Here is a 25,637-nt window from a genome sequence, read left to right as displayed (position 1 = left end):
AAAAATTTAAGCTCTTTGTAAATGTATAGCGCCTTAGCACTTTTGGATATATTAACATTTGAAATTTTATCCAGAAATATTAAATATATTAAATCAAAGCCTTAGGCTAAATAAAATCTCAACACCGCTTTAAAATGTAAATCGGAGAGTGAGAAAATAAGAATAGGGGTGTCCTAAACACTTCAGCCATGCATGTGACCTTTAGTGGGTGCAATGGTTAAAAATCACTTTTCGCCTGCAGTAGGCCCAAAAGGATGATAGTCGCCAACACCTATTAAAAACAATCTAAGACAATTTAACAGAAATCTATATGATAACACAATACCAATATAAATGTCTGTTCAGTAACATTTGGTATATTCTTCTACCAAAGGTAGGACTTAACTAAAAAATAACATTAATTATGAACAAAATTGTTACAAATTACACCAAGCAAACAGATGAAATAAAAAAGGGAGACAGACTTACTATCCTAGTAAGGCAACACCATGTTCCATCCCTAGAGTGTATTTGATGGAGTACGGCAGTGATAATTCAATGCAACTTTGCGTTTTAAAAGTCCTAGGTGTCATTCGATATTATATAGACTTTTAGTTAATTTAGCTTGCTAGGTCTGTCCTCCTGAATTGGGATTGAATTTAGAACTCCCAGTTTCATAAATGAATACCAAATCTGGCCAACAATCTACACAGTATTTTTTACAAATCTGGCCAACAATCTACACTGTAAGGCATTCAAAGCAATTTTTAGGACAAAATAAACAAACTGGAAAAATTATCCAAGTCAGCTACGCTTTTAGTTCAACTTTTTGGCCTAAAATGTAATATTCACTTTGAATTCCCGACAAGTCACACATTCCGTTTTGTGATACAAACTACTTCTACGTCCTAATATTGAGGGTGTCCCTGGAACTATTTTTTTACTGGTCTCTCGTGGCCAGCCGACATGCAATTTGGAGTTAGTCTACAGGCACACCTGTTCCCTATCTTTGGCCTGCTATATACCGTACAACACAGACATGATCTTCTGTATTGGAGATTTGAAAGTGTCTCATGTATTGATAGAACGAAACTGTGTATCCCTGTGTGGACAAAGTGGTTTGTGTATGCATGTTAAAATGTCAACAGTTAAATGTTATATGTGTATGCATGTTAAATGTCTAACGTTTGATGGAATTTCTTCAAAAGGCATGTGCTATGTATATGCTTACCTTCAACATCTCTACCAACTCACTGTTGGCTTGTGTCTTGTGGGTCCCATGTCATTCTCCCCTTCTTTAACTTCCTCTGCTTCTCATTATTATTATGATGATATTTATAGAGCGCCGTCAAATTCCGCAGCGCTTTACAATGGGTGGATGAACAGACATGTAGTTGTAACCAGACAAGTTGGACACACAGGAACAGATGGGCTGAGGGCCCTGCTCAATGAGCTTACATGCTAGAGGGAGTGGGGTAAAATGACACAAAAAGGTAAGCATAGTATTAGACTAGTGACAGTTTCAGAAGAGGAATCGATTGGGAGCTATTAACAGCTTAATTAATACTATTTTATGAAGAAGTGGGTTTTTAACGATTTTTTGAAGGAGTGGAGACTGGGTGAGTATGGACAGAAGATAGACGTAAGTCTTCAGCAGATCGTAAGGGCCTAGACGGGACATACTTGTGTATAAGGGAGGATAGATAGTTGGGTGCAGCATTATGTAGAGATTTGAAAGCAAGAACCAGAATTTTAAATTGAGCTCTATATTTTATAGGAAGCCAATGTAGGGACTGACAGAATGGTGAGGCATGGGAGTTGCGGGCGGACAGGAAGATGAGCCTCGCTGCCGCATTCAGTATGGACTGTAACGGCGCAAGTTGGGAGCACGTAAGACCACTGAGAAGCAGATTACAGTAGTCAAGGCGAGAAAGGACAGTGGAATGAACCAACACCTTAGTCGCATCTGGCGTTACGTAGGGGTGGATGCGCGCAATGTTTTTGAGATGGAAATGACAGGATTTGGCGATAGATTGAACATGAGGCTTGAAGGAGAGGTCGGAGTCAAAGAGAACACCTAGGCAGCGAGCCTGCGTGGTGGAGCTGATGGTAGCACCGTTGACTTTGAGGGAGACAGACACAGGAGTAACAACACTTGAGGGAGGAAAGACCAGAATTTCAGTTTTGGTCAAGTTTAGTTTAAGGAAGTGGGCAGCCATCCAGTTAGAAACAGCAGAGAGGCCGTCAGAGACACTAGTCAAGAGGGACGGGGAGAGATCAGGAGAGGACAGGTAGATTTGCGTGTCATCTGCATAGAAATTATATTGGAAGCCAAAGGAGCTAATGAGTTTACCAAGGGAGGCAGTATAGATGGAGAACAGTAGGGGACCAAGGACTGGACCTTGGGGGACACCAACAGAGAGGAGTTGGGGAGAAGCAGAGCCAGAGGAAAAACACTGAAAGAGTGCTGGGAGAGGTAGGAGGAGCACCAGGAGAGAGCAATATCTTGTAGACCGATATTGCGGAGGATGAGAAGAAGCTGTTGATGATCAACACTGTCAAAAGCCGCAGACAGGTCAAGGAGAATTGGGATAGAGTAGTGACCACGAGATTTTGCAGGTAGATCATTGGATACTTTGGTCAGTGCCGTTTCCACAGAGTGCTTAGCGCGGAAACCAGACTGAAGCAGGTCTAGCAGAGAGTTGGACTCGAGGAAGTCTGCAATCTCGCATACACAATTCTTTCAAGGATCTTGGATGCAAAAAGCTGTAGCGAGATAGGACGATAGTTGGATGGGGAGTTAGGGTCATTGTGTATACCTAAGACCCACCCTATTATGTACCTCTGTCTGAGTGGCCTTTCCTAACATCTACCCCCTTGCTCCCCTTTATACTCTCCTAAAATTGCTCCTTGTAAGATAATCCATGCTTTCCCTCTGTCTCCCTGTCCTACTGTGTTACTGTCTATATCATTTTACTTCATCATGTAGACTTATTAATGAAACCACAAAATGTAACTGTTTTCCTAGGTTTATACACAATATATGGAAATAAACTTTCCTGTTCTCTGATTGGTCGAAATGTTTAATATGTTTGTTTATACCTGATTACTTTTACTACATATATTAACCAGGGGAAATTTTTTTTTTTGTTTTTCAGATCGATTCTTTATTATGATTATTATTCAAACTTTGGTGCATCTGAAATTTTGGAAATTCATTTTTCTTATTTCTTAAGACCATTATTCCCTATGACCAAAGAATGAAGGTGGCAATCACAAAATGACCAAGGAAATTACCAATTTACGGGGTTATCTGCTAAACTGCTGAAATATCTAAATTAAAGGGACACTGAAGACACCCAGACCACTTCTGCCCATTGGAGTGGTCTGAGTGCCAACTCCCACTACCCTTAACCCTGCAAGGTAATTATTGCAGTTTTTTAAAAAACTGCAATAATTACCTTGCAGGGTTAAGTCCTCCCCTAGTGGCTGTCTACTAGACAGGCACTAGAGGGCACTTCCTGCTCCATACATGTGCTATAGCGTCGCTGGACGTCCTCATGCAGTGTGAGGACCTCCAGCGTCGCTCAATTCCCCATAGGAAAGCATTGAAAGCATTTTCAATGCTTTACTATGGAGAGCTCTAATGCGCGTGCGCGGCATTGCTGCGCTTGCGCATTACGTCTCCTCAGCTGGCGGGCGGGATCAGTCTCGCCCACCGGCTGACGTAATGAAGAAGAGGAGTGGCAGCAAGCAGAAACCACCGCCTAGGGACACCCCTTCAGCAGCCGGGGATGGGGGGGTGGGAGGGAAAGGGGACCTGCAGTGCCAGGAAAACTGATTGTTTTCCTGGCACTGGAGTGTCCCTTTAAGAAAAGCCCTTTTCTTAATTTTGATTTTTCAGCTGTTTAGTAGATGACTCCATAATTGTATCTCCTTACATGGGATAGCATAAGGATGCCAATTATCAAATAAGGGAGCAGGGGTGTACCTGGAGCAATTGGCACCCGGGGCGGATCCTTTATTTGGCGCCCCCAACTTTGAAATGTAAAAAACAACTGCAAATTTTTTAAATGTATTTGGCACTGAGCACCGACACACAGACACAGACATGTATAAGTGTGTGTTTGCGTAGTGGATGCAGTCAGGGCCGGATTAACATAGGGGCTGATGGAGCTGCAGCTCCAGGCCCAGGCCCATGGAATAGGCCCATTGGTTTAAAAAATATATATATATATTTTTTTTTTACACTTTTTTTTTTTTTACACACTACTCTTAGGGTTGCCAGGTATTTCTCATGTATTTTTTAGGGTTGCCAGGTATTTCTCAGAAGTATTTCTCAGGTATTTGAGGCTGCCTAGCCGGTGCCGGTATTGCAGTAATACTGGCAATACCAATGTCTGTCTCAGTATAAACATAGATTATTCTGCAATACCAGCGCCGGCCAGTAGGGGTCGCTGTTTGTGTGGAGAGAGGCAGTGATAAGAAGTTACTGCATCTCTCTCCCTGCCTCTCTCTACTCACTGATCTGCGGGGAGCAGCTCTGCACAGAGAGTCCAGACAGCAGCTCCGAGACATGGGGACGCTGAGACATTGGGACACTGGGGAACATGGGGACCCTGAGCATGGACGTCCGCAGGAATTTTTCCGGGGGGCTAGGGGGGCATAATTGTAATGACATCCATGCTTGGCCCCTTTTTGACAGTGTCATGAAAGGGAAGGAGCATAGTCATTTTCACATAAAGCAAGGATGAATAGCGTTTTCACAACTATGGTGTCAGGAATATATGTTTGTATTCCTGACACTATAGTGTTCCTTTCATCAAATTACAGGAACATTCTGGTCAGGAAAATGCTTTGATGCAAGGAGGCCCTTGGGTGCTCTTTCTTTGAAGGGGTGAAACCGCTCTCAAATGGTTTACCCCCAAAGGCTTCCTTCAGCTCCAGATCTCCAGGTCGCTCAGTAGTATTCGACTTCTAAAACAGAGTGTCAGGAAGTGCAGATTGACGTTGGGCATGGGTGCCGCTGATTGGCTAGAGTGGTGAGCTGACACTCTAAGCCAATCGCTAGTTCCCGATTCATAAAAATGTTTTACGTGTTTATGAATGGGGAGCTACTGATTGGCTTAGAGTGCTAGCAGACCCATCTAGCCAATCAGCGGCACCCCTACCCAGCGGCCCTCTGTGTTTCCTGACACTCAGTAAATAAAAGTGAACACATTAACACTGATATTGTTTGTTTTTACCTGGGGAGATGAGAAGGTCCAAAGTTTCCATGCCAGGCACAGGTACCAGCGCCTTATGATGTGGTGTCCAGAATGAAGTGCTCCAATCTCATTTTCTTCTCCTTCATTTGACACAGTCTTCTTTTTCTTCTGAGGCTCCTTCTGCTCCTTTACCTTTCTGCTACTTTCTGCTTATTTTGCGCCCTTCTGCTCCTTTCTCTTTCTGATCCCTTTCTGCTCCTTGATGACCCTTCCTGCTTCTTACTGCCCTTCCTGCTTCTTTCTGCTCCTTCCAGCTTCTTGCAGCCCCTTACTGATCCTTTCTGTTCCTTCTGCTCCTTGCAGACCCTTCCTGCTCCTTGCAGACCCTTCCTGCTCCTTGCAGACCCTTCCTGCTCCTTGCAGACCCTTCCTGCTCCTTGCAGACCCTTCCTGCTCCTTGCAGACCCTTCCTGCTCCTTGCAGACCCTTCCTGCTCCTTGCAGACCCTTCCTGCTCCTTGCAGACCCTTCCTGCTCCTTGCAGACCCTTCCTGCTCCTTGCAGACCCTTCCTGCTCCTTGCAGACCCTTCCTGCTCCTTGCAGACCCTTCCTGCTCCTTGCAGACCCTTCCTGCTCCTTGCAGACCCTTCCTGCTCCTTGCAGACCCTTCCTGCTCCTTGCAGACCCTTCCTGCTCCTTGCAGACCCTTCCTGCTCCTTGCAGACCCTTCCTGCTCCTTGCAGACCCTTCCTGCTCCTTGCAGACCCTTCCTGCTCCTTGCAGACCCTTCCTGCTCCTTGCAGACCCTTCCTGCTCCTTGCAGACCCTTCCTGCTCCTTGCAGACCCTTCCTGCCCCGTGCAGACCCTTCCTGCCCCGTGCAGACCCTTACTGCTCCTGCCCCGTGCAGACCCTTACTGCTCCTGCCCCGTGCAGACCCTTTCTGCTCCTGCCCCGTGCAGACCCTTTCTGCTCCTGCTCCTTGCAGACCCTTCCTGCTCCTTGCAGACCCTTCCTGCTCCTTGCAGACCCTTCCTGCTCCTTGCAGACCCTTCCTGCTCCTTGCAGACCGTCCCTACCCCTTCCTATTCCTTGCTGACCCCTCCTGCTCCTTGCTGCTCCTTCTACTTTACCCTCCTGCTCCTTGAAAACCTTTCGACCCCTTCCTGCTTCTTGCTGCCCCTTGCAGAACCTTTCTGCTCCTGCTACTTTACCTTCCTCTTTGCGGTCTCCCCCACCCCCCATCCCTCACTTATCTGCTCTGTAGGCTGCCTCTGTGCTGCTCCTCTGCGATTTCAGTCATGAGAGAGAGGCAGGGATAAGCTGTAGCTTCCTGCCTTTCTCCATTCACAGTGCCACCTACTGGCCAGCGCTGGTATTGCACTATATTCTCACACTAAAACGAAAAATAACAGCACAAGCGGAAAAATCCGGGGGGGGGGGGGGGCGGCAAGTACCTCCCTTTACCCCCCCATTCGGACGCCCATGACCCTGAGACACTAGGGACACAGTGGCCCCATGTCTCCCAGTGGCCCCTAGTCTGTGTCCCCATGTCTCCCAGCCACTGTCCCTAGTGTTTCAGTGTCCCCATGTCTCCCAGTGTCCCCTAGTGTCCTAGTGACATCAGGACACTGGGAGACATGAGGACACAGACTCTAAGGGACACTATAGACATGGGGATACAAACACTAGGGGACACTGGGCGACATGGGGACACTGAGAGGCATGGAGACACAGGGAGACATGGGGACACTGGGCGACTTTGAGACATGGCAGTGTCCCCATGTCTCCCAGCCAGTGTCCCTAGTATCTCAGTATCACCATGTGTCCCTGGTGTCTCTCAGTGTCTGTAGTGTGCCAGTGTCCCTAGTGTCTCAGTGTTCCCTAGACTCCCAAAGTCCCCTAGTCTCCCAATGTCTCTGTCCCCATGTCTCCTAGTGTCTCAGTGTCCACTAGTATAAAAGAAAAAATCTCAGGCACTCACTGTGATAGATTTAGGCAGGTTTATTGGACATCGCAACGTTTCGACCTGTACCCAGGTCTTTATCAAGTCTCCAGTGTCCCCTATGTATCAGTGTCCCCTATGTATCAGTGTCCCCTATGTATCAGTGTCCCCTATGTATCAGTGTCCCCTATGTATCAGTGTCCCCTATGTATCAGTGTCCCCTATGTATCAGTGTCCCCTATGTATCAGTGTCCCCTATGTATCAGTGTCCCCTATGTATCAGTGTCTCAGTGCCCCATAGTGTCTCTGTGCCCATAGTGTCTCTGTGCCCATAGTGTCTCTGTGCCCATAGTGTCTCTGTGCCCATAGTGTCTCTGTGCCCATAGTGTCTCTGTGCCCATAGTGTCTCTGTGCCCATAGTGTCTCTGTGCCCATAGTGTCTCTGTGCCCATAGTGTCTCTGTGCCCATAGTGTCTCTGTGCCCATAGTGTCTCTGTGCCCATAGTGTCTCTGTGCCCATAGTGTCTCTGTGCCCATAGTGTCTCTGTGCCCATAGTGTCTCTGTGCCCATAGTGTCTCTGTGCCCATAGTGTCTCTGTGCCCATAGTGTCTCTGTGCCCATAGTGTCTCTGTGCCCATAGTGTCTCTGTGCCCATAGTGTCTCTGTGCCCATAGTGTCTCTGTGCCCATAGTGTCTCTGTGCCCATAGTGTCTCAGTGTCCCCTAGTATAAAAGAAAAAAATCTCAGGCACTCACTGTGATAGCTTTAAGCAGGTTTATTGGACACCGCAACATTTTGACATGTACCCAGGTTTTTATCAAGTCTCCAGTGTCCCCTATATATCACAGTATCTCAGTGCCCCGTGTCCCCTCGTGTCTGTCATCCAGTGTCCCCAAGAGTCTCAGATTTCCCAGGTCTCCCAGTGTTCCATAGTATCTGTGTCCCCATGTCTCCCAGTGTCCCAATGTCTCTCAATGTCCCCTAGTGACATGGGGACCCTGGGAGACATGAGGACACAAACACTAAGGGACTGGGAGACATAGGGACACAGTCATTCCCCCTTTTTGTGTATGTTCGCCCTTTCGGCCGTTCTGGTTATGTGATTTGTGTCAGTAGCCCACCCTTTTACCGCATCCATAGACTTCCTGCTTTACTGGACACTGCTGTTAGGGGGTATGGGTTTACTTGAAAGATGAAAGCATGAGATTAGCAAAGGGTATGTTTTTTTCTCATAGTTGCATCCTATGAGTTTCCCTACAGCATCATCTCCATCAGATACATGACGTTTAGGAGGTAGGACTGTTTTAGTGTTTTTGGTCAATAAGATTTTGTAATTAGGCCCATCATAATTATCAGCACCAGGCCCACTGGGCTCTTAATCCGGCCCTGGATGCAGTGTGTGCGCTTGTATAGTGTATGCATTGCAGTCTGTGGTGGAAGCAGCTTGTGTGTATAGTGTATGTATATTGCATGCAGTGTGTGAATAGTGTATGTATATTGTATGTATAGGGTGTAGTGTGTGTGTGTATATAGTTGTGTGTGTGTGTGTAGTGTGGAATAAGCGCTGCCACTTACCTGTCCCTCCAGTCCTCCTCGACTGGTGGTCCGGTGGCACAGCATAGATGGGCAGTGAAGAGTGGCCTAGTACTCTCCATGCTCGTTTCCCATCCAGCAGCAACAGCAGAGTCCTCTGTTCTCGCGATCCGCGAGAGCGTTGCCGCGGGTTGCCGTAGCAACGCTCTCGCGGATCGCGAGAACAGAGGACCCTGCTGCTGCTGCTGAATGGGAAACTCTGGTAGATATTCTTATAAGCATCCGGTCCCTTTTCATAAGACACAGGGGCGGCAAAATGCCACCCCTGCGAAAGTTTGCCCCGGGCATCCCCTTAGTGAGTGGTACCTGGGGTGGATCACCCCCGCCGCGCCCCCCCCCCCCCTTAGTACGCCACTGTAAGGGAGCTATCTGCTACACAGCTGTTATCCTTTAGTTCGGTAATTACATGTAAGGACACCAAATTAGGTAGTTATCCGCTAAAATGCTGAAAGAGCAAAATTAAAAGGGCTTTCAACGATCTTACGGCTGTTTAGTAGATAACTCCTTAATCTGGTATCCTTGCGTGATAAGGGAGCTATCTGCACCCTAGTTTGGTAACCTATAAATATGTCAATCCTACATAAGTTTACCAAATTAGAGAGCGATCTACTAATGAGCTGAAAGACCAAAATTAAGAAAAGGACCTTTCTTAAATTTGATCTTTCAGCAGTTTAGAAGATGGCTCCCTAATATGCTACATTTGTATATCACATGAATGCTATATACATGCAGCACATACATTCTATATATCTCCATTAATTGTTAAATATGGCAATTCTACATTAGGATGGCTAGTAAACAGCTGAAAGATCATAGTTACATAGGGGAAAAGAGATCTGCATCCATCAAGTTCACCCTTTCTCACATTTGTTTTTGCTGTTAATCCAAAAGAAGGTTTTTTAAAAAAAAAAAAAAAAAAAAAAAAAGCCCGAGTCTGAAGCACTTCCAATTTTGCAGTAAACTAGAAAAAAATCCTTGACCCAAGAAAGGCAGTCAGATATCTTCTTGGATCAAGAAGCTATGAACCCATTAATGAAAAATTATACCCCTTTATATTCTGTTTTGGCAAGTATGTATCCAATTGCAGTTTTAACATCTGTATAGGCTCTGATGAAACAATCTCTTCAGACATAGAACTCCACGTCCCATCTTGTTCTTACTGTAAAAGACCCTTTCATTTGCCTTAGACTAAATCTCCTTTCTTCCAGTCTAAATGCGTGACCTTGTGTCCTATGGATAGTGCTGTTTATTATTAGATTTCCAGACAATAATTTGTATTGGCCCCCATTTATATTTGTAAAAAGCTATTGCATCTCCTCTGAGGAGCCGGTTTTCCAAACTAAAGATATTTAAATTTGTTAACCTTTTTTTTTTTAACTAAAATGATTTTTTCCTTCTATGAATTTTGTAGCTCGTCTCTGTACTTTTGCTAGTGCCATAATACTTTTCTTTAGAACAGGTGCCCAAAATTACACATCATATTCAAGGTGTGGTATTACCAATGATTTATAAAGAGGAAAAATTGTATTTTAATCCCCAGTATTCCCTTATTTATACATGACAATGCCTTGGCAACTACCGATTGACATTGAATATTGTTGCCTAGTTTGTTGTTCTATAACAATTCCCAAACCCTTCTCACCAGACTGCGGCCCTCCAGATGTTGCTGAACTACAACTCCCATGATTCTCAGCATTGCATTAAATTACAATATGTATGCCATTTGAGTGCCCAATTCCCCAATCTATCTAAATCCCTCTGCAGCAACATAATATCCTGCTCACATTATTACTTTACAGAGGTTTGCAGGAACGTTGCAGCCAGACCACTTCCGTTAACTATAGTGGTCTGGCTGCCCATAGTGTCTGTTTAAACTCACAGGTCTTTCATTTCTAGGCAAATATTTTGAATCCTTTTTTAAATTAATAAAAGCCCATTTATTTGTATCTTTCAGTTGTTTAGTAGATAACTCACTAATTTGGTATCATTATCAAAACTAATAGATCAAAAAAAAAGTTTTGGTTTGATTTGTTATTTTTCCATTTAGATATTTGTTGTCAGAAATTACAGAATTTGGCCAAATTCTTGCAAATTTGGATTAGGGACAAAACTAGCTGTACTACCCTACCTTATACCATGTTCTTCAATGCAGCTGTAATCATAATGCCCTCTAACATATCTGCATGTAGTCAACTATAAAAGGTTAAAGGGAAAAACAATCTAAAACTTGATTACCATTCATTAACATGTCTAACTTTTTTTTTTTTATCTTTTACACCCTAGTGGATCCTGATGCCATTTGGCTGATGCAGGGCTGGCTGTTTGCTAACTGTCCATCATTTTGGAAGCCGACACAGATTCGAGCTTTGCTCCATGGCGCACCTATTGGTAGGCTCATCGTATTGGATTTATATGCAGAAACCTTACCAGTTTACCAAAACACAGAGTCTTTCTATGGGCAACCATTTATCTGGTGCATGCTCCATAATTTTGGAGGAAATCATGGATTATTTGGCAAAGTTGAAAGTGTCAATAAAGGACCATTTGATGCCATGTCCTTCAAAAACTCTACCATGGTTGGAACAGGACTGGCCCCAGAAGGCATAGAGCAGAATGATATGCTGTATGAGCTAATGAATGACATTGGGTGGAGTTCCAAACCCCTTGACTTGACACAGTGGATCACCAGTTATGCCGACAGACGTTATGGCCAGCAAAACGCTAATGCAAGGGAAGCATGGCAGATTCTTCTTAAGAGTGTTTATAATTGTACCAGGTATTTTGTTGACCAAAACCATAGCCCACTGGTTCGAAGGCCGTGTTTGAATATGAACACTGATATTTGCTATAAGGAAAATGATCTGTTTGAAGCTTGGAGACTGATGCACGAAGCATCATCATCACTGGCAAACAGTGAAACCTTTCTCTATGATCTTGTAGATGTCACTAGAGAGGCCATGCAGCAGTTAGTAACTGCATACTATATTGAAATCAAGTATGCATATGAGCATAACATATTGGGAATGCTTATGAGTGCTGGTGGTGTCCTGGTTTATGATCTTCTGCCTGAACTTGATGCTCTCCTTTCTAGTCAACCTCAGTTCTTGCTTGGACGTTGGCTGGAAGCAGCAAATTCTATGGCATCCACCAAAGAAGAAGCTGTGTTGTATAACATGAACGCTCTCAATCAACTCACTTTATGGGGTCCGGATGCTGACATCCTGGACTATGCCAACAAGCAGTACGGTGGACTGATTGAAGATTATTATAAGGAGCGCTGGACCCTCTTTCTGTGGTTCCTCATAGAGAGTCTCAACACAGGGATTCCAATTAGTGATCTGAAATACAATGAAGCCGTCTTTATGGTGGAAAAAGAATTCATATACAATAAAAAGATCTATAGCTCGAGCCCCAAAGGAGACACCATAGAAATTGCCAACAACATTTTTCTCAAGTATTTCCCTCATTTCATGAAAGCAGGTCATGGTAGATGGAGTAAGAAAATGAAGCTGCTGAAAAACATTAAACTTGGCTTTTTCTAAGTTCTATGCTATGTTAATTCTTTCAAAGATGCAGATGAAGCACATCTCCCCAATCTATAGCAGTAGATGTTCATTTTATTATTATTTGATGGTTTGCACTAAAACTCTTTTAAGCTCTTTTTGCTCTTTGAGGGTATACAGTTGTACTAGGGGCTTAAATTGTATTTGTGATCAACATGACATACATGTTAATGTTAAATATTTGGGAATTACGGGAAATCTTTTTGATCATATATTGACCATATTTGCGTTTTTGGGCACCTTAAAGAAATACTGACCTAGAATAAGTTAATTGAGTTTTAATTCATGTTGAAGTGGAACTATAAAATCTCAGGGTTTTTCAAAATACGTATTTCTGATGTTGGAAAAATTCGATATAGAAATGCACACTGCTGTATTTACCTCTAGAACTGAGCACCTTGATCTTGGTTCCCTGTCAAACATCGTTATAGTTATAGTTACTTGGGCTAAATAGAGACATGTCCATCAAGTACAGCCTTCTTTACATCTGTATTTTGCTGTTGATCCAAAAGAAGGCAAAAAAAAAAGTTTGTCAGTGGTTTACTAACGCATAACATAGTCATCCTTCACTGAAACGCTACGCACTCCCTCCCTCAAGTTACCTACTGGAAATAAATGATCTTATATTTGAATAACAACTGAAAAAAAAACAAAAAAAAAACACTTGGAGAACATACTGGCGGAACGTAACTGAGGGTCGGACCCAAATGTGACCAAAGCTATTGAAATTGTATTACTGACTTGTTGACTCCCACTCTTTTTTTCTGTACCCCTTTTCCCTTCTAAAAACCTCAATAAAAATTCTTGAACTAAAAAAAAAAAAAAAAAACAGTTTGAAGCACTTCCAATTTTGCAACAAACTAGGAAATAAAATCTTCTTGACCCCAGAATGGCAGTCAGTGTTATCCCTGGTAGAGATGTCCCGAACAGTTCGCCGGGAACTATTCGCCGGCGAACATAGCTTGTTCTCGGTCGCTGCGGCAGGCGAACATATGCGATGTTCGGTCCGCCCCCTATTCGTCATCATTGAGTAAACTTTGACCCTGTACCACAGTCAGCAGACACATTCCAGCCAATCAGCAGCAGACCCTCCCACCTCCATGATGAATAGAGGGCGGACCGAACATCGCATATGTTCGCCCGCCGTGGGGACCGCGAACAAGCTATGTTCGCCGGCGAACTGTTCGGGACATCTCTAATCCCTGGATCAAGACACTAATACCCCACAATTGAAAAATAATATCCTTGGATATTATGTTTTTGCAAGTATGCATCTAGTAGCTGTTTGAACATCTGTATGGACTCTGATAAAACCACTTCTTCAGTCAGAAAATTCCACATCCTTATTGTTTTTACTGTAAAAATTTTTTTAAAAAAATTACTTTCCTTTGCCTTAGACTGCATTTACTTTTTCATTCTAAATGCATTACCTTGTGTCCTATGTACAGTCCTGTTTATGAATAGATTTCCAGACAATGGTTTGCATTGGCCCCGGATATATTTGTATAATGTTATCATATCCCCTCAGAGGTGCCGTTTTTTTGAACTAAAGAGGTATAACTTTGTTAACCTTTCTTCATAGCTAAAATGTTCCATTCCTTGTATTAGTTTTGTAGCTTGTCTCTGCATTTTTTCTAGTGCCATAATGTCCTTCTTTAGAACAGGTGCCCAGAATTCACTACCATTTGGGTATAAGTTGCTTGTGCATTCATTACCCCAAAGTGCATAACTTAAAAAAGTTTTCCTTAAGTTTGCTGCCCATTTCCCTGAACTCCTTCTTTAAGGTCCTCTCTTCCTCTAATTTTGTCATTGGTACCAATATGGACCATGACAGCCGGGTCTTCCCCAGCCCCTCCTAATAATCCATCTACTCTGTCAGCAATATGTCAGACCCAAGCACCCGGGAGACAGCAAACTGGGCTGATCAGAGCGGCAGATTACTCGATAATATAGTTCTCTACCACCACAACTTGTCTAGCTTTTCTTATGTTCTCATCCCCACCAGTACTAGAGGGGCTGTTCCCTCTGCTGTTCTAAGAAACAGCTGCCTCTAGTACAGCTACTCCTGAGCTGATGCTCCCAACATCTTCACTCAACGGACAAACCTAATAGGTCGCACAAAGTCAGGACTAGCTAACCCACTCCTCTTTGCTACCCCCTGCTACCTTGCCCAACCCAACAGCTACTAGTCTCTTTCCCAGCTGTCTAATCTCCTCCCACTCTAATACCTGCCCTCAGCAGACCCCTCTCAAAATTTTCGATCTCCCTCAGTGTCGCAATTTGCTTCTCCAGATCTCCAATCTGAGCTTCCAGACAAGTCACTTGCACACACCTCTAACAAACGTATGGACCCTAAACCGATGCAACCAGGCATTCTTACATGCCTGAGCCAGACCAGCAATCTTGCTAACGCTCATTAACCTCATTCCCTAAAAAAGCAGGAGTAAAATGAACAAGATAAATATTGTTTTACTGTCCTGTTTTTAAACTCCTACTTAAAGAGACTACTTATAACCTCTGCTTTGTGCCGGGAAATCAGCATAGTCAATGTTTGTTCCAATGCAATGTGTGTTGGGAAATCAGCATAGTCAATGTTTGTTCCAATGCAATGTGTGTTGTGATGACAATTACTTATCTGTAATCGCATTTGAAAAAATAGAATCATAAGTTCTAAGTGATGCACAGTGTTTTTATGCAATAGTATAATTTTTTTTTTAGAAGTGATGGTCCTTTTGATTGAATCTAATTGCAGGGTTTTAAATCTGGATGTTGGGTTGCTTATAACCTCTCTGTATTTTGGATTATGTATTCTCATGTTGATTTGGATTTTGCTAACTGTGTAAAAAAATTAATAACATTTTTTATTCAGTAACATTCCAGCAACAGTTTGTGTTTTTTATTCTAGCACTCTAAAAACCAAGCTGCACACCTCAACTATTGTAAAAATAGCCAATACTTTATTTACTTAATGAATAATGACATAAATGTAAAACCATAAATGCAAAAACACACACAGCAAGTAAGTACAGACTGGAAGATATACCAAAGTTGTACAAATATTCTGTTGAGAAAGACATTCAATTGAATGCTGAACCATTGTGGGTGTAGTGGCCTGTGTCTTACCTTGGTAGGCTGGTAAGAATATTTGTCTAACTTTGGTATATTTTTCGGTCTGTACTCACTTTGATACACTGTATATGTATGAGACATACTCGCTACACCTTTTCAAAATGCAAAAAAAGTTATTTGAATTGCTGACAGAATTAATAGTTTTCTATTGTACAAAATCTCTAAAGTCTAATGTACAATGAACCAGAAGTATGTAATCCTTCAAAAATCCTTCCAGGATGATCATATACAATATGACATGGTTTGACATATACATAGTCTTCTTTTTTAAATTTAGAAAATATATTTAGGATATATACTTTGTGGGTCTGCTCGGTACCTTAGCCAAAATATGACACCTAACATCCACAGAAGCATCTGGTAAGACAACCTCTTTAGGAGAATTGCACAACTTCATTGTTATTGCTGTAAAAGAACCCTTTCTTCCAGGCTCAATCGGTTACCTCTTGTCTGTTTGTATATTCCTACTAATGAACAGGTTAGTACATAGTGGTTTGTACTGACCCTGTATATATTTGTATAGTGCTGTCATATGCCCTTTAAGGTGCCCTTTTTTTTTATAAAATAATCAAAAGCAGTTCTTCAAGCCTTTACTCATAACTAATGTTTCCCATCCCCTGTATTAACTGTGTATCTCTCCTCTGCACTTTTCTTAGTTCTGTAAACTCCTTCTTTAAAACTGGTGCCAAAAATTGTACCACGTATTCAGTAAAATTACATTTTGGTTTGTCTACCCACAACGAGGGGTTGTATGTAGAATGGTGATTCCACTGGCCACTGCAAACATCAAAAGAAAGCCAATAGCGTGATATAGTAAACATTAGACACTTTAATGCTTAAAATTGCACTTGCAAGAGGGCAATGAATTCAGGCTTGTCTCCACACAAGGTGGACTTGGAGCAATGTACTGCAGAAGATAGGTGAAACATCAATCAGCAGCCCGGCAGCAGGAACAATGAAACAAATACAAAGAAAGGGACAATAAAAAACAAAAGTCCCACAGTAGATATCCAACGCGTTTCATCCGATCAACGGACTTCCTCGGCTCCACGGCTGGATAATCTGTTCCGCAAATTCTGGTGGAAGCTGCAAGACAGATGGGTGCAGACTGAAAGAGAGCAGAAGAGGAATGGCAAGCAGCTGAACATACCTCCAGACCCTCCTTCCCTCCCGGCGGACGAGCATCAGAAACTACCCATGGCTCCTAACTTGAAGTTGCTGAAGAGACAGAAGACCCACCCAAAAGATACCCACTCAGGTCCCAAGTTGTCCAGCACTCGCTATGGCCTTCCTGGGCAGAGGGCCCAGAGGGGGAAGATCCTGGTGCTCAACCCACACACTCGGAAGTAGAAACCTCGATCCCAAGCATTGAATGCACCCTACCGAGATCATGCTCATGGTGACATGACAGACCGGAGCAGTAGGACTTGCACATGGGCCCTTGAGGTGGCTCAGGGCCAGTGGGGCATGCAGCCTTGGATACATGGGACACTATCTACTTACGTGACTCTGGAACCAGTACAGGCGTTGGGTGAATCATAGGCATGTCTGGGTGGGAGGGTTATGTAACAGATTTAGCTACTTATGGCCGCTTTTCCCCACATGTCTCTTACTACTTGAGAACTACTGCTGTGTTTCCCTTTAATCATAGCTTATAACCATCCTATAGAAGCCTGTTTTCAGTAAAGCATGTTTATTTTATTTTACACATACGGGCATCTTATACTATGTCAGGGTACACACTCTGAGCAGGCCCCCACTGATATATTAATATCCCTGCTTTTTACAGCATTGCCACACAAATACCTATCAAGCAAAGTTTCCATAGCTTTACTTGTTTTATGCCTGTTTTTACTTTTACTCGACTACCAACTAGACAAGTATGACTAGCCTGCTTATCATTATACTTACAAAATTGCACCACTTTCTCAATGCCATGTGTATGTACTACTTTGATATTATTGCTTGCTTATGCTGTCGTGGCATCATAAGCTCGTGTTAGCTTGTGCACACAGGTGTATCAACTCTACTCTTGCTATTTTGTATCACTCGTGATTATAACTTGTAAAATACAATTTAACATCCCTTGTACATGACTCCGTGAGTGGCGTTAACCATAGAAAACCGTAAAGAATAGCAATAAAAAAAGTGGCCAGGGGGGCGGAGCCAAGCAGCCAAGCTGAGCGGTCACACAGGAGAAGCGCTCCGTGCAAAACCGCTCAAATCCAGCCAGAATTGGGGCAAAAGCCTACAAAACGACGACTAACCGACACCGAGTAGGTAGCCCTAGACTGCGGGATTTAAAACATAGTCTCCTGACCGCGACCGGCGGCTCCTATCCGAGGATTGACCTGAGGCCTACCTGAGGCCTACTCAGCCACAGCAGGGGAGGCGGCCGATCCCTACGCTGACTGCAGCCCACTAATCTGGAGGTCTCCCCGGAACACTCTCTCCCTCCCCCCCCCCTGCCGGTGAGGGATATCCCGGTAACCGAAGCCTGCAACAAAGAGCAAAGCGACAACAGTGCCTGTCCCACACTGCCGACACAGCACTGACTGCCATGGATGTCACCACGTGTAACCCGCTGCCGCCCCTTGAAGAAAGGCTGGATCGCCTATTTGCCGCCTTTTGGGCAAAAATATATCACCGGGGGAGCACCAACGAGGAGACTACACCAGCAGTGACCCAAAGAGAGGATGTACTGAGACCTGAGGCTCCCGACCGGAGCTCTGGTGAAGCTAAGAGGGCGGGAAGGAGGAAACGGACGACCCGACGCAAACATTTCAACCACAGACCTAGACCAGCGGTGAGTCGTCCTGCCCCCCAGCAGAGCCTACCCCTTCGCAGCCCTGTAACCCTCGAGAAGGACAACACTCCCCGGACGGGGAAAACATACAAGAGACTCAAAACGGAACCCCACCGACCGCCCACTGCGCCCCTGAGAGTTCATGCCCAAGAGACCGAACCGCCACACAAAACGACGCCCGAAACGGATCCCAGTCAGGCGCTTTCTCCGGCCATTACACTCCCTTGCAAGCAGGGAATTGGCTGAAACCGCACCACCAGCGATGCACTGACCCTCAACCACGAGGCACAAGCAGGTCGGAGGACTGGCACATCAGTTTCACAAATCTATGTATGTTGGGACTCTCACTTATCATTTATCACTTATCTGTTATATGCTCATTTGTTTCACAGTCGAGCTCAGCACTAACCACTATTAGCCTAATGCACAGCTGCAGCAGACAGTGCAGGGGGAGCCCATACAAGGCATCGGATGAACCACACAGCACTGGGACTAAAAGTCTAGCTTAGGACTCTTCACTAGTCCTATTTTTCTGTTTATTTTTGCTTTAATAATTTGTTATAACTCAAATGATCTCCCATACAAGTCTACATAACTAATACCTGCACAATGCTTTTTACCCGCAGTTTAACATTCCCCTAATGTCTATAAGGGAATAAGCATACAAAAGTCAGGGTCAGTTCAAGCAACAGATTTTAGTTTTTGTTTTAATTTCAGCTTAGCCTTAACGTTGAACCTATAGCAATGCACTAACTGATTGCAGACACTCAGCATGTTACTAACGCGTTTGTTTAATTAACTATGCATCAAGTAGTCCTCACGACATACCAGTCTAGGTCTGAGTGCACAGTGTACTCCCTATTAATGTTGATGCTTTGCCTAGCTTACAACTTAACCATTTAATTGTATAACCAGCGTAAAGTCTGAGCGTGAATAACCTCAATATACTTATTTCAAAAAAAGGTGCATGGATTTATACTAACCCCAATGTTAAAATGTTGATACTCAGCGTGCGGAATGCTGTTGGGGCACCACACGTCTACTGTTATGGTTTTTATATGCACTGCAAAAATAAAGAATTACAAAAAAAAAAAAAAGTGGCCAATGCTCCTCAAAATGGTTGTTATCTGGGGGCGGGGGCGGGCCGCCGAGCGGAGTGGTCGCAGGACAGCTCAGCTCCTGCAAACGAGGAAACTAAAAAGCCTAAAACAAAGAACCCACAGCGCTATACTGACCCAGGTCTGCGACCCTCGATGGAGGGCTGCCGGAACCGGGGAGAGGCTTGCTCCCTGAGTTCTAGTCCCCCGGAGGTGAGTGCTCTGCAGCAGCAAGCGGGAACTTCCCTGGTGGTGAGTGGAGTGGACGGCCGCCGCTCCACTATCCTGCCTACCGGAACCCAACAGCCAAGCTGCGCACAGGCGGACCCGGCCCTGGTCCCTCCCCCTCTGGGCCGGGGGGGTGATCCCGGTCCACACCCGGCGACCCGGATCGTGAGGCTGCGACTGAAGTCGAGATACCCAACCACAGCCTCCAAAATGGCTGACTCCACGCGCGCAGCTACCACAAAGAGAACTCTGTGCCTCCCAGTGCTTCCAACTGCACAAGCCTCTACCTATGAATCACCTGTACCTCCGCAGTGGAGAAATCCCCTCTGGCGCGCAAACTCGCCTTTCTGCGGCACTCGATTTCTGCATGCTCTTCAACCACGAGGCAAATTTAAAATGGCCGCCACACAGGAAATCTTTGGGACTCGTTTGGATAACCAGTGCCGGGAAATGGGGCACCGTGAGTCCAGCCGACCTAAACTACCTACCACGCGTAATGCCCTGCTGGCCTGGACTGGAGGAGGAGAGCGGGACTATCCCGGTTTGGAAGACCTGAGGTCTACTTATTGGAGCAGAAAAGGTTGAAGGAGAAGGGGAAGAAACTGTCTCTGGCACTGAGCTGACCTGACCGATCCGGCCTACGAGTGGCATAAGCTATTTGTTATGATTTATTCCTCCTGAATCATGTTATTTTTCTATAAGGCTACCCAGAGTTTTATGTTTAAAAGTTATTACTACTCAATGGCTTTATACTCTTACACCTTACTCTACAGCACTAGACATATATTACTCTGCTATGTTTAATCTTGTACTCTACCTTCTATATGCAGCAACTTAGAACAACTCCTAGATAAACAATGTTGGTATATATAAAACTGTGTAGTATCCACTAATGCCTAACTATTGTCCAGCTATGTCAAAACTGCTTACCCTAGCTATGGTGACAGAACCTACTATCAACGATTGAATATATGTGCAACTAATTTTCTATAAAAATGTGCCTGATAACCAATTGTCCCGCATGTTAAGCAGAGTAAATGCTTGGACTGCTTTCGGGGCACCTCATGCCTACCTGTAACCCTTTATGTGCACTACAAAAATAAATAATAAAAAAAAAAAAAAAAGGTTGTTATCTTAGCTCTAAACAATTCATTTTATTTCCATATACTTAGAAACATTCTTAAATGTACAAACAGACCATGGCGCAAAGACTCCCACAGACTCCATGAATATTTGTCTAAAAAGGAATGGGACAAAAATATACACATCTTCTCATCTATTGATGCTTAGACCATAACCTAACACGTAAAATGTAAATACTCCTGCCTTGTTTAAATTGCCACTCGTGTCATCACGTCTACGAACAAGTTTAGCAACTTCCCTTCACTTGTTACTCCAGACTTATACTGTCTAGCCTGTTTAGCCTGCATGATATATAAATTAACAATGTGCCCCTATTTTAACCAACTACTTTATTTTGACTAACTCATGTTTTTTCTACAAAAATGTTGTTAGGCTTAATCGTTATTACTAATTTACTAATATGTCTCACGAATGCCGAGATTTTTTACTTGCGGTGCATTTCATTCTATCTCTCTTATTATTTTGCTATAATTTACTTTCAGTCTAGACCGTACATCCTATTGTATATATGTGCAATCTAGACATATATATTTCCCGCTCATAAAATAATCCTCTACTGTTTAAAAAAAGAAAAGAAAATGTGCACTGTACATAAAGCCACACTGTTGTTCACCATTGTTTATTGATAAGATTGCGTCAGCTATTGTGGCTGTGCAACTCTGTTTGTCAATCCACGCACGACATAAATAAAGAATTAAAAAATATATATATATATACACATCTTATACTCCCTTCCTTTCTCAAAATATGATTCTCTGTAGCGCCATGTTTACTTTGGCGTGATTTCTTCCATGAGTAATACCATTATGCCTAGTAAATTAAGGCTATTTGTGCAGAGGGTTTGAATTAGTTAAATAAAGGTAATCCAGCTCCTTGTTATATAAAATACCCATTTGTTCTGTGGTTGATTTTTGTACATCGTCTGGTAGAGAATCATGTGATATGTGGTTTATTAGCTGGATCTTAACCTGGAAATGTATATTCTGAAGGATAAACATGTAGGCTATGTGCACTGATAATATTCAAAATGATTGATTATTATGTATTTTCATGGTTTCTTTCAATTAATGGCATTAATCTAAAAATATCTATAAAATGTTTAATTTCTTTATCTGGTGTCTTTTGTGTGTTTGTTTTATTCCATAGTTGATCCAGATGCCATTTGGCTGATGCAGGGCTGGATGTTTGTTCACAGTCCATCATTCTGGATGCCTGCACAAGTTCGAGCTTTGCTTCATGGAGCACCGATTGGTAGGATGATCGTTCTGGATCTATTTGCAGAAACAAAACCAGTTTACCAAGCCACAGAGTCGTTCTACGGGCAACCATTCATCTGGTGTATGCTCCATAACTTTGGAGGAAATCATGGATTATTTGGCAAAGTTGAGAGTATCAATAGTGGACCATTTGATGCCCTGGCCTTTCAAAACTCTACTATGGTTGGCACAGGGCTGACCCCAGAAGGCATAGAGCAGAATGATATGCTATACGAGTTGATGAATGAAATTGGATGGAGTACCAAACCCTTTGACCTGGCACAATGGGTCACCAGCTATGCCGATAGACGTTATGGCCAGCAAAACTCTAATGCAAGGGAAGCATGGCAGATTCTTCTTAAGAGTGTATATAACTGTACCCAAATTTGGGTTGACCACAACCACAGCCCTCTGGTTCGAAGGCCATCTTTGAAAATGAGGACTGATATTTGCTATAACCAGAATGACCTCTTTGAAGCATGGAGGCTTATGTATGATGCATCCTTGTCACTGGCCAACAGTGGAACATTTCTTTATGACCTTGTAGATGTCACTAGAGAGGCAATGCAGCAGTTAGTATCTGCATACTATATTGAAATCAAGTCTGCGTATGAGAATGAAATATTGGAGAATCTAATGAGTGTAGGTGGTGTCCTGATTTACGATCTTCTGCCTGAACTTGATGCTCTCCTTTCTAGTCAACCTCAGTTCTTACTTGGACGTTGGCTGGAAGCAGCAAATTCTATGGCATCCACCAAAGAAGAAGCTGTGTTGTATAACATGAACGCTCGCAATCAACTCACTTTATGGGGTCCGGATGGTGACATTCTGGACTATGCCAACAAGCAGTACGGTGGACTAATAGAAGATTATTATAAGGAGCGCTGGACCCTATTTCTATGGTGCCTCATTGAGAGTCTCAACACAGGGATACCATTTAGTGAGAAGAAATTTAATGAAGCAGTTTTTAGTGTGGAACAAGACTTCATATACAATAAAAAGGACTATAGTTCCAGTCCTAAAGGAGACACCATAGAGATTGTCAAGAGAATTTTTCTTAAGTATTATCCGGATTTAATGAAAGCCGGTCATGATAGATGGACAAGCAAACTAAAACTGTAGTAAAACGTTTCACATTTCCATTTCAAAGTCCTTTTGAACCATTTAATGGGACAAAAAGATCCATCAAGCATGCTCTCCGTTATTAACCACTAATAATTAAAACATTTGTTCAGAATTTGAAGGTAACTGTTATCATTCCAACACGTTCATATTTTATATAACAAATTTAAAATGTTGGTATTGCCAATGTATATTCTCTTCAAAATCTAAGTGTTTCTTGCCACTATATTATAGCTATCATTTTAGTGCAGTAGCTAGAAGGAGGATTTTTACCACTGACTCTGAAGTGTGCAGATAAACATGTTAAAGCATTAATAATTAATTAGAAAAATGTAAACGTTATAAATGCAAACTTGAGCAAAGCAAAACTCAAGCATAGAAAAACTTAAAGATGCAAAATAAAAACACAACCTACAAAATAATCTGTCTGATCTTTACACCATACGCCACACCATCACAATTAAACTAAAATTAATATCTAAATGTTACAATATGTCCACAATTACGTATGTATACATGATTCGCAACTCGAGTGCCAGATAGTGAAAATAAATTCAATAACACAGACTTCAGAAAGAGTTCTAGAACCCCAACCTCACCAAAGAGACTCGATCGAGATTGCCAACCATACTTGCCTTCCAGAATTAACCACTGAAAATTAAAATTGCTAATGGCATATGGATTAAGTATATTCAACTAGAGTAACGCGTAGGTTATTATCAAGACAATTGTTTTCTCAAATTGTGTACTACAATAATTTTGTGTAGGACATAAAGCATTTCGAGATGATCTGAAAAATCATCACCAAAAGTCATATTATGGCTTTAAAAAGCAATTGTTGATTATGCTAACGTAGTGTACATATAATCTTAATTTTAGCAATGACAGGAGGTGAATATTTAGCATTTAACTCTCTTTACTCCAGCAGCACATACCAATCATAAAACCATCAACCAATCAGAAAAGTGATATAAGGCTGAATGTAGATTTTAATATGATTTGTTTTCTTTAATCATATATTTTGGGACATGGTTTGTGTATCTCTCTCTCTATCTCCCCCTCTCCCTCCCAAAGAACAAATCATATCAAAATCTACATTCAGCCTTTTCTGATTTGTTGGTTGGTTTTGTTAAGTACAGAAAAAAAATCAATAAATATATAACACCCAAACTGGACATAAGGAGAATGGTGGCCATTTTAAAGCTGGGTACTCTGCTGATTACTCTCTCTCCATAGTGTAGAGGACTTAATTTCCCTGTATTTTTTGTTTAACTGTCTAAAACTAAACACATTTAAAAGTTTCCCTGATTATTCGAGTTAATAACTATATTTATTCCATAGTATTGGAAGTGGGTATGATTATGATGCACGTCTTATGCTGTTAATGAGTTTGAAACCTAGAAATGTCAACTAGATAAAACCAAAATGAATATAGTTTGAAAATTTAACAGCTGATCATAAGTAGCAAACACTGAAATTAATTAATCACAACTACATAGGAAGCACACAAAATATTGTGACTCCACTTTCTGCTGGGTGTGGCGGTTATGAAGACACCAATGCTTGGTCTCTCTATAGTAGTAATGTTAAGACCCACATCCAGCTGCTAATAGGATCATTATCAAGAGCAGTCAATACTTGCTGAACTCTTAGTTAAAACACCACAACCACCACCACCTGATGGGGGAAGGGTGTGGTCAGGGCCGGTGCTAGGATTTTTGACTACACAGGCGAAGATGCATTTTGACGCCCCCTCCCACCCCCCAAAATAAACAATGCATCTTCACTTCTGTGTCTCGTAGCCCCCTTTTTAATTTCTTACCCCCATTAGTGTTGCATATCCACTCTCTTGAAAGTCTTACCCCTTTGGCCCCCTTGTGCCTTACACCCCCCTTTAGTCTGTCTCCTACAATCCCTCTTATGTATTTCTTACTTCCCCGCCAGCCCCTTTCTGTCTCTTTCTTCCCCCCAGCCCCTATCTATCTCTCTTTTTCTCCCACATAGACATAGATACAGGCAAAAATACATACATGCACAAATACACAAACATACAGACACACAACCATACAAGCACACAGACATAATTATTCAGGCACACAGTCACAAAGATAAACAGACACACAGTCATAAAAGGCACACAATCAAACAAACACAGTCATACAATCTACACATACAGGTACATTGTCGTACAAACACAGACATACATTCATACACAGGCACAGACATAAAGAAACATAGAGATAGGCATATAGAGACATACATACACAATGATACAGAGACATACATACACAGACAGTCATAAAGAGACATACATACACAGACAAACAAAGAACCCTGCACACTGATACCGTGTAAATGCTCCGGCCATCCACGGTGGTGGATGCTCCGTGTGTCAGGATCGGGACAGGGATCCAACACGCAGAGTACAAACAGTAGCCAGATATGTATACCGGACCTTAGAATGGCCGGACTAACGTAAGTAGTACAGTATAGAATGGTCGAAGACAAGCCGAGGTCGAGGGTAACAGAAGACAGGTAAGCGAGAGACAAGCTGAATCAAGGGTAACAG

General features: G+C 42.9%; 1 protein-coding gene across 2 annotated transcripts in view; it reads left to right on the top strand.

The window, feature by feature from the left end:
• The window catches only part of NAGLU (N-acetyl-alpha-glucosaminidase), a 78,116-nt gene extending 54,933 nt beyond the window's left edge, over nucleotides 1-23,183 (top strand). Inside the window, exon 6 of one of the 2 annotated variants that reach the window (XM_063458942.1) lies at nucleotides 21,837-23,183. In XM_063458942.1, the coding sequence (XP_063315012.1) occupies nucleotides 21,837-23,068 (1,232 nt within the window). In that variant the 3' untranslated portion in view covers nucleotides 23,069-23,183. Of the gene's footprint in view, nucleotides 1-11,007; nucleotides 13,055-21,836 lie in introns of those variants that run through there. The other variant, XM_063458941.1, reaches the window with a different exon arrangement.
• Nucleotides 23,184-25,637: the final 2,454 nt, after the last annotated feature.

Source organism: Pelobates fuscus, chromosome 6, assembly GCF_036172605.1.
Source record: "Pelobates fuscus isolate aPelFus1 chromosome 6, aPelFus1.pri, whole genome shotgun sequence".
In the NCBI taxonomy this organism is placed as follows: domain Eukaryota; kingdom Metazoa; phylum Chordata; class Amphibia; order Anura; family Pelobatidae; genus Pelobates; species Pelobates fuscus.
The sequence above is the reverse complement of the archived record's forward strand: the minus strand, read 5'-3'. Positions and strand labels throughout refer to the sequence as shown.